At 65.1% G+C, this 9,566-nt stretch overlaps 1 protein-coding gene across 1 annotated transcript in view; it reads left to right on the top strand.

Annotated features, from left to right (window-relative positions):
- ASPSCR1 (ASPSCR1 tether for SLC2A4, UBX domain containing) overlaps nt 1-8,995 on the top strand; it is a gene marked incomplete in the record, with an annotated part of 34,788 nt that extends 25,793 nt beyond the window's left edge. Inside the window, 10 exon segments of the mRNA XM_027770727.1 lie at nt 2,984-3,123; nt 3,324-3,405; nt 4,170-4,236; nt 4,689-4,751; nt 5,492-5,544; nt 7,320-7,371; nt 7,530-7,599; nt 7,672-7,847; nt 7,932-7,941; nt 8,054-8,995. Of these exon segments, the coding sequence (XP_027626528.1) occupies nt 2,984-3,123; nt 3,324-3,405; nt 4,170-4,236; nt 4,689-4,751; nt 5,492-5,544; nt 7,320-7,371; nt 7,530-7,599; nt 7,672-7,847; nt 7,932-7,941; nt 8,054-8,129 (789 nt within the window).
- Between the last annotated feature and the right edge of the window lie 571 nt (nt 8,996-9,566).

Raw genomic sequence — 9,566 nt, 5'->3', positions numbered from 1 at the left:
CCCCGGCCTGCCATGAGACTCAGGTCTGGAAGTCTCTGCCTGGCCAGTCAGGCACCTGGCAGGTTGGGTCTGGACTCTGGCCTGTACAGGGTACCAGTCCCCAAACTGTAAAGTTATTAAGGCTTTTCCTGGGGCAGGCCTGGCCTGCTGCGGAGAGTGTGATGGGCAGGGTGACACAGGGTAGGGGTGGGGCCCTTGGACCTAAGGTCATGTCAAGTCCTCGACATGAAGCATGTGGCCTTAGGCTGGCTTTTGACTCAGCCGCTGGGCGGGCACCCTGCCTGCCACCTCGAGGCAGGGCTGGGTCCCCCGTGCGGCCACGCCAGGTGCCCAGAGTACAGGAGAGCCACCACCAGGCTTCTGGAAGGCTCTGCCTTAGCTTGGCCACCAAGGCTGTGCTTAGAGATAAGGGCCCCCTGGGTCTTGACTGGGCCAGGGTGGCAGCTGTGCCATGTGCCCAGGGAGGCGCACTGAGGCTCGGAGCCCGCGGAGGGCGCTCAGCTCTGGGTTGGGCCAGGGCGTCATTCCCTGGTGGCTCTGCGTCAGGACCCTCTCCAGGGAGGGGCGTGTGCAGGACATGGGCCCCTACTGGTCCTGCCCCCGACACCTTCCACCTGAACCTCAGCACCAGGGCTGAAGGAGCCAGGCTAGCTGGGGCTGGAGCCGCCCAGCGTGGAGACAGCCAGGAGGTCTCTGGCTGGGCGGGCTGGGGCAGCCCTGGGTGTGAGGACAGCAGTCTTGCCCTGGGCAGCACGGGGCTCTTGGGGACGAGGCCCATAGCCTTTCCTCAGGCGCCGCAGGAGGCGGGCGTGTGTGCGGGTTCATGCTGCTCCTGGGAGAGCCAGCAGGTAGAACGCTGTGGCCCGGGTCCTGTGTCACACCCATAGTGCCTCCTTGGAGTTGACATCTCCCAGGAAGAACTCGGGAGGAGCAGGGTGGGTGTGGGTGCCGGGGGCTCCCTTGCAGTGTCTTCCCGCAGGGTGGGCACTTTCCTCCCGGGCAGCTGCCAGGAGGCTCAGGGCGCCAGGTCGCGCTGGGGGCCCTCTCCAGGCTTCCCCCGACCCCGGGTGCAGTGTGCACACAACCTTGCTCCGCTGGCAGGGGCTGGCCGCCCGATGGCTGTCGCCGTCAGCCTCGTTTTCTGGTTCTCCATGCTGAGCCTCGGCAAGCACAGCTCAGGCAGGGGCTGATACATCACCACGGCGCCCGGGGCCTGCACATGGGGCCCAGAATGCAGGGCAGAGTGCCCCGTCACAGGGCCGGGCGATCCCGGTGTCGGCTTACTTGGGGCCCTGCAAGGCCCGGACACAGGTCCCACCCTCACCAGTCAGTGCTGCTTCTCTCCGAGGGCCGAGGGACCGACTGCCCTCCCAGAAGGCATGTCCTCAAGGGGGCCAGCTTCAGTCCTGAGCACCCTCCTACCCAGCCCTGCTGCTCTGCCTGGCCTTCCTGGCCCTCAACCCAGTGGGGACGCTGCCCACTGCTTGGCCCTGCGGACCCTGCATGCTCAGTGTCTGCTTGGTGGACAGAGGCCCCTGAATAGAACAGAGACAGAGACGTCGTTGAAGGCCAGGAACCTAGGGTGGCCCTGGAGCCACGGTGTGTCCTCGGTTTTACTTCACTAAAATGGAGTGGCCCTGGCACTCCGCCTGCCTCCTTATCCTGGAAGCAGCCAGGTGGGCCATGCCTCAGGGCACTGGTATAGCCCAAGCCACATGCCTGCCACCCAGGGCTCCTTGGGGCAGGCTTTGGCTGGCCTGCGTGCTGCCCAGGGCTGTGTCCTGGGGACAGGCAAACTATGTACTATGTCACCTTCCCACTGGGATTTGGACTCGGGGTGGCCCGTGTGCCAGGCCTGGCTGCCCCGTCTGCTCCTCAGCTCCGGGCCTGGCGCCCGAGTGCCCCAGGCCACGTCTCACCACCACCAGGCCCGGCCTGGCCATTCGCGGACACAGCAGCTCTGGGCTCAGTGCCCGTAGCCTGCCCCGCCCCACCCTGCCCTGGGGGCCTCTGGAATGCGGTGCTGCGGCCGTGGGCAGTGTGGCGCCCAGCATCTTGGTGCGAGAGCCCTCGGTGGTCACAGGGAGGTTGTGGTTTTGAAGGGGCAGCCTCTATGAGCTGCTTTGGCCTCAGCCAGCCATCTGGGTCCCTCTGCCATGGTAGGCTCCAGGTCAGAGGAGCCCCCTGGCCAGACCACCACTCGGTGGCCTGCAGGGACCCATGCCCCACAGACAGGTGGGGCCTCGGGTGACTGGGACAGGTGTGTGTCAGGCAGGTGTTGCCTGGCCATCTCCTGTGGCCATCTCCTGGTGTGGGGGTGCTGGGCAGGGCAGGGACATCCCGAGGAGGGGTTCTGGCTTGGGCGGGCTGCCTGGAAGGCCACCCTCCAGCCTGCCACGCTCCTCAGGTGTTGAAGAGCAGGAGGTGGAGGGAAGGCCGGCGGTGACAGAGGCAGCCCCCTGGGGCCACCACCCCTCCTGACCACTCCACGGTTGGTCAGGCTGGCCCCCACGGGTCTTCCACCCCCACTCCGACTGAACTCGCTGAAATTACCGCCCGCCACCAGCAGAGTGGGCCCTGCCTTGTAATTTCTGCTACTGCTGATGCCAGTCAGGGTGCCAGCCCTTCCCGTGTCTCCAGGGTGGGCAGAGGGCGGGGTGCGGCCCAGAGGGCAGTGGGGGCAGCAGGGGCTTTTGCCAATGCCGTGACGTGTTGCACGCACCCCCACAGAGGCGGAGGGTGTGACGGGAGCTGCCCGGCTGCCACTTAGCCACCCTGAGTTCCCGGGCAGCACCAGCACCCCGCCTGACTGGAGCCGGCCTTGGGCCCTGTCTCACTGGGAGGGGAGCAGGCTCGGTGTCAGGCTTGCTGTCCCAGACACAGTGGGTGGGGCTGGGGAGGGTGTGGACCGACAGCCTGGGGGACATCCCGAGGGGCTCAGAGCCACCCAGGCCCCGCCATCAGCCGAGGCCTCTGCCCACAGCCCATAGACCGAGACCCTGTGGTGTACCACCCTGACCTGGAGGTGCCGCTCCAGGCCTGGCCAGCACAGCTGCCCGACGAGTTCTTCGAGGTGACTGTGGACGATGTGAGGAGACGCCTGGCCCAACTCAAGAGTGAGCGGTGGGTGCCCGCCCTCTCGGGGTGCAGCCGGCAGCCAGGTTCCTGGCCCCCACACCTTCAGGGGGTCTGGATGTGGCCGTCCTGGTGCCCTCCTGGCCTGCGGGGGGAAGGCAGTCCACCGAGCCCCGGCTGCAAGTGAGACAGTCAGGCAGTCAGGGGTCCACCCACACAGACCTGGACCTTCTGCCTCCGTCCCCCAGGAAGCGCCTGGAAGAAGCCCCCCTGGTGACCAGGGCCTTCCGCGAGGCCCAGATGAAGGAGAAGCTGGAGCGCTACCCGAAGGTGCACAGGGCTGGGGGGCTCCTGTGGCCGCGTGATGGGACCCACATGGCTGGCTGCCGTGGCCCCCAGCAGCCGTGGTGTGGCCCCTGCACTTGCTGGTGGCAGTCGGGGCTCACTCATTAACCTGTGCCCCTTGACCCTTGTGTCACGACAAGCAGTTTTTAAGTTGGCCAGGGTGTGCGTGTCCCTCGGAGAGGAGGGAGGAGAGGGAGAAGGCCCCCGGGTGCACGCTGCGGCACTTGGAGCGCACACACGCTGGTGAGGCCAGCCACGTGGGATGTGGCTCCTCTGACTGCCAGGTCTCAGATTGGCCTGTGATGAGAATTCTTTTCTTTTTTCTTTTTCTGAGAGATTTTCACTATAGGGCATGTGTGCCTACCGGAGAGAGGGAAAGTGAGAAATCAGCCCCGAGGGAAGGCCATGCCACAGTTTTCTTCCATTCTCTCGGGTGCGCAAACACACCTGGCATGAGTTTTAACCCACCAGGTCCGGGACCTGAACTGGCAGCCAGCCACGTGGGAGTCTAGCGCCATAACCCTATGTCACCTGCTGGCCCTGTGATGGACATTTTAAATAGACCCGGAAACGGGCCAGCGTGTTTTAGCCTGTGGGCTGCTGTGTGTGGGCAGCGCCCCGTCACCAGCTGTGGGGCAGGGAGTCCACTCTGGCAGGAACCGGGAGGGGGGCGGCTTGCCCCAGTCCTGCAGGCCAGGGCTGGCAGCCTCTCCACGGCCCTGCCCACCACTCTGTGTGTCCCGGCCCAGGTGGTTCTACGGGTGCTGTTCCCCAACCGCTACATCTTGCAGGGCTTCTTCCGCCCCAGTGAGACAGGTGAGTGACCCCGCGGGGCACCCGGGACTGGGGTTCCCACTGGGCCCCTCTGGGTTCCATCTCTTGCTACCTAGCGTGTGGGTCGCATGGAGGGCCCAAGTTCGCGGGTGTCGGGGAGGCCAGCGCAGGGCAGGCCAGCCTCTCTGGCATCAGGCCTGCCCAGGAGCTGTGACCCTCGTGCTGCTGGGCACAGGTGGGTGGGACAGGTGAGGGAGGCTGGGCCGGGCCCTCATATCCAATGGTAGGGGTAGCAGACAGGCCTCCCCAGGGCCAGCTCAGGCTGGCATGGTGGGTGGTGGGCCGGCCTCTTCTGCAGGGGTGGGGTCCCAGCAGTGGGTATCTGGGTGCCATAGAAGGGGCAGGGCTGAACTCCCAGCTGGTGGCTGGTTCTTGCACCCATGACACGGGTACCTGGCATGCAGCGGGCAAGCCTCATCCCCCCTCCTCTGCAGTGGGGGACTTGCGGGACTTCGTGAGGAGCCACCTGGAGAACCCCAAGCTGCCGTTCCATCTGTGTGAGTTGACCTGAGCTGCTGCCAGTTCATGGGACCTACGGGGTCTGCCCCAGGAGGGCTCTCCTCCCAAGCATGTGGCCGTAGCTGGCTCCCTACCACTGCGGCTGGGAGCTGGGGCTGCAGCCGATCCACCCTGTCCTTGAGGACTGGGGCTTATGTGGAGTGGCTTGTCCCAAGGTGGACGGGGGTGTCCGGCCATTTGCTGCTGCTGTGACCACATGACAGGCGGCTCAGAGGGGCAGTGTGTTGTCTGGCTCATGAGGCCAGGTGGCCTGTGCCCAGGCCGGCATCTGGGGAGGGCAGAGAGCATTGCATGACGGGAGACTGCCAGTGGGCTGCCCTCTGCTGATGCCATGGGGGCACCCATGCCCGGCAGCCAGCCAGCCTCCATTAACCTCCCAGAGGCGACTGCTCTCAGGCTGTCAGAGTGGACCCTGGATTGCAGCATGTGTTTAGGATGGTCCCGCTGTACCCAGGGCCCCTGCTCCCCACCAGGACCCCCACTGCTCCCACCCTGGTCCCAGCCTTGTGGCCCAGAGCTGCAGGGAGGGAGGCATTGGGGGAGTGAGTGGTTTTGAGGGCAGTGGGCCGTGCCCAGGCCACCCCCTCTGAACCCTTCACTGGGCAAGGCAGCAGGAGTAGAGGAGAGTGGGCTATGATCTGCGTGGTCCAGCATCCAGGCCTTCTGCCATCTGGGGACTGTGAGTGCCACCTGCCAACACCACCCTGTCCCCCCGCAGTCGTCACACCTCCGAGAACAGTGCTGGACGACCCCACGCTGACACTCTTCCAGGTACCCAACTACACAGGGGCTGCTGGGTGGGGAAGGTGGGTGGCCGGGCCTGGAGCCTGTGCTGGCATTTAGCGAGGTCTCTTGGAGGTGGAGAATTGGGAGTGCAGCGCCTCTAAGGTGGTCTCCAACAGAACCCACTGCGGCCTCCACCTCCTGCCTGGCCGCGGGTGGGGATGGGCATCGGCCAGCAGGCCTGACGTCCTGAGTAGGGCACCGCGGGCTGCTCTGGGAGGGGATGCCGGCCTGGGGTACAAGCTGGGAGCTCCTTGGACAGAGGCCTGGCTGGAGGCAGCTCTCTGGGTGCCCCGCCGCCACCTCCAGGCCTCTCATCTCCCTGTCCCCCAGGCCTGGCGTTTCCTTCCTCACTGAGGACTCCCTGGCGGGCACACCTGACACCTGACCTGGCTCTGGGGAGCCTTCCAGGGCTGGGAGGGGCAGAGTTCTGCTCTTTTGCCTCCCGGGAAGGCAGTCTGCCCCAGCCCCCCTGGCCTAATGGTTTCCTCTTCAAAGCCTTTTCAGCTATTTTAATTAACAACAGGCCCCTTTAAGTGGCCAGCAGGGCTCTGAGGTCTGGGCTGGGGTGACCAGCACTGCCTGGGGCAGCCACCTCTGAGAGGGGTGGGTGGGGGGCTGGAGGCTCCCCAGGGATGGTTGGGAAAGAGGGCCCTGGAGCCGGGCACAGGGCAGCGGTGGAACCTCAGGTGGAACCTCACGTTTGGAAGGTGTGTGGGCTGTGAGGACCAGGCCAGCCAGTGCGAGGGTCCCACCGAGCCAGGGTGCCTCTGCCTGCCCATGCCCTCTGCCACCAGCAGCAGTCCCTTCCCTGTGAGCTCGGCTTCCAGCCTTGAGGCCTTGGGTGGCATCCCCAGCCACCTTGACCAGAGAGCTGGCAGGGCTGCGGGAGAGGAGAGAAGCCTGCCTCCCGGGGGCGCAGGGCCCCTCTGGTTGCTGCTTCCTGGGTGGGAGGGGCTGCGGGGCCCTGCTCCAGGGAGGGACGAGAGTGTGGGGGGCCTGTGTAGCTGTGGCCTGAAGGGTGCGTTCTGGGGACAGGCCCGTCCAGTGTCCTGCTTGGTGCTGGTGCCCCCCAGGGCTTGAGGGTCCTTGCGGCCCGTCAGCCCGGCCTGGCCTCACCCCCAAAAGGCCTTGAAGCCCAGCCCTCCGAGCACGGGCTAGTCCACCAGGGCCCAGCCTGGGGAGGGCCCTGTGCCTGCCTCGAAGTCCTGAAGAGGCCATGCCCCTGCTTTGCGCTCTGTGGGTGGAGGGACAGCTTGAAACACCTGGCTGGGCGGTCAGTGCTGACGGGGTACTCGGTTGCAGGAATGGGGTAGTGTGGCAGGGCGGGCTGCTGAGTGAGAGAGGGTCCTCTTCCCTGTAGGGCAGTGGGCTTCTCTGTCCCCACGCCTGGCATGATCAGGGCGCCAGAGACAAGCCAGGGCAGGGGGTCCCTGGTAGGCACGAAGGGGAGGCAGGAAGCGTGAACCAAGAGAAGTGGCCATGGAGACGGCCTCGGGTGTTCGCAGGGCGCCCGTTCAGATGCCTGTCCATCCACCAGCTCTGCATCCCTGGCCTGCGGCCACATAGCTTGGTCTAACAGGGAGGTGGGCCGGAGAGGGCCGGAGAGGTTGTGGCCAGCTGCACCTGGGCTGCCCCTGGGGTGTCTGGCCTGGCTGTGGGCATGGTACCAGGGTGGGCGGGGAAGCTGGTGTGGGGCAGTGGTGGTGGAGTGGGGGAAGCAGGTGCCCCCACCCTGAGACCTGCACCCCTCCCCTCCACAGGCGCAGCTCTTCCCTGCCGCCCTTGTGCACCTCGGAGCCGAGGAGCCAGCCGGTGGGTGTGCCTTACTACTGACCATTGCCCACCCCGGGCCTGAGTGCAGCCCTGTCAGGGTGTCATCAGGGGCCTGCCTGGGCACTCTGCAGGGCCAGGGTGGGCAGGTGGGTGGTGGGTGCGGGGTCCCGTGGCTGAGGTGGGCTGGGCCCCTGCAGGTCTCTCCTTGGAGCCCGGGCTGCTGCAGAGCGCCATCTCCCCATCCGCGGCCGATGTGCTGGTGGCCAGGTAAGTGCCGGCTGGGCCGGGTGGCCCCCTGGCGGGCCCACCTCCCACCCGGTGTCTGACCTCTCACCGCAGGTGCATGCCCAGAGCAGCTGGGTCCCCACCTCTGCTGCCAGTCCCTGACCCTGCGCCCTTGGAGTGTGAGCCTGTGGCCGAGGAGGGGGCACTGGGCGCCCCCGAGCCCACCATGGGGACAGCCCAGCCTGTGAGGAGGAGCTTTGGCAAGGTGCCCAAGTGGCTGAAGCTGCCAGGTACCTGTAGCAGGCAGGCAGCCAGGCCAGGTGGGGTGGAGCAGGGGTCAGGGCCCACACCACCCTGATACGTTTACTCTGCAGCTGGCAAGAGGTGAGAGCTGCCTGCAGAGGTGCCCGCTCTGCCTCCGTGGGACCCACCCGCTCGAGCATGAATAAAGGCAGACTTCTCTTGAGAACCTCCTGTCATGCATCCTTTCCCCCAGAAAATGTCTGCAGACCCTGTCCCTGCTGTGCGGCGTGGAGTGCCCAGGCCCTGCCATTGTGACTGGTTTCCAGTAAGGGCACAGGTGTCTTCTCCGGGTGGGCCCAGACAGCCCAGACTCCGGGGCTGGCAGCCTCACTTCTCCCCAGCTGGCATCACCAGTGACCCTGCTGGAGACAGCGGTGAGAACGCTAAGCCATGGAGCCAGGCGGACCAGCCCCGCACAGGCCCCCAGCCCACTGCCCGGTCTAATGATTTCCACACGCTCTCAGCGCTTTGAAGCCCAGCCCAGCATAAGGGGAGGCGCTCAGAGCAGCTCTGCCTGCAGACCAGGCACCGTGGGTCGAGGGGCTGGGCCTTCGTCCCTTTCCCCATCTGGCTTCTCCTGGGGAGCCTCTTGCACCCACACATGCTCTGCCACGTGTGCTCAGAGCCCTTGTAACCCTTGTCCTGGGCGCCAATGCACTAAGCACAAGAGCCACTGGGTGGTGGGCAGGGTGGGGACGTGGCCCAGTCGGGCCCTGTGCATGGAGTACCCGACCTCCTGGGCAGGGCTTCCAGACAGTCCCTCTCAGCCCGGGGCGGCATGGCTGGAGAGAGGCCTACACCTCCCCTGGCATGGCCTGAGGCTAGTGGCTAGACAGGAGAGGCCCTTTCTCCTTCAGCACAGCGTCAGGCGGGCCAGGCCCCTCACCCTGCGTGCCCAGTGACCAGCCTGCAGGCCCGCTCCAGGGTGCACCTGTGGCCACCAGTCTGGCAGGAGGAAGGTGCTTTCTGCCTTTTTCCACTAGAGGCATATCTCACCAGAGACCAATGGAGAGGGGGAGAGAGAGACACCTCGGGGAGTGGCCACGCTCAGTCCCTCCTCAGGATTTGGAGCACACACTTACATGCCCAGTGTGTGTTTCAAACCGCTGGGTCCAGGACTCAAACCAGTCAGCCATGTGGAACCCAGCCACCTTAACCACCACTCTACCTGGCTGGCCCTGAAGTCAGACTTCAGGCAGGGGGACCAGCAGGTGGTGTGGTGGTTGAGGCACTGGTCACTCCCACATAGCTGACCACGGTTCAAGTTCTGGACCTAGCAGTTTGCGCGCTCACTTCCTCTCTCTGTTCAAATTAAAATGAATGAATGAATAAAGTTAAATAAAATAATTCTCTTTAAAGGACATTTATTTATTCACTCATTCATTTCATATTAATTTGAGAGAACCACAGAGAGAACGAGAAAGCAGGCCACCAGGTCCGGGATTAAAAAGCTTTTCCAGGCAGGGTGGGCACACCATACACGTACACATGACCGTGTGAGTCTGCCTGTGCAGAAATTCTCTTGGCACCAACGTGGAGGCGCTGGGAGGGTGCGGCTCTGGTCACTGAGTTCTGGGTGACAAATGGAGTGAGGCCCGGGCCGGGAGAGACAGCTTTGATTTATTGAGGGTGCGGGGAAGCACCCTCCAAGAGGTGGCAGGAGTGGGAGGAGAGGGCCATGCTGCCAGCAGCCCCCCCCCAAGGCC

Source organism: Tupaia chinensis, unplaced genomic scaffold, assembly GCF_000334495.1.
Source record: "Tupaia chinensis unplaced genomic scaffold, TupChi_1.0 Scaffold000159_1, whole genome shotgun sequence".
NCBI classification, from domain to species: domain Eukaryota; kingdom Metazoa; phylum Chordata; class Mammalia; order Scandentia; family Tupaiidae; genus Tupaia; species Tupaia belangeri.
The sequence above is the reverse complement of the archived record's forward strand: the minus strand, read 5'-3'. Positions and strand labels throughout refer to the sequence as shown.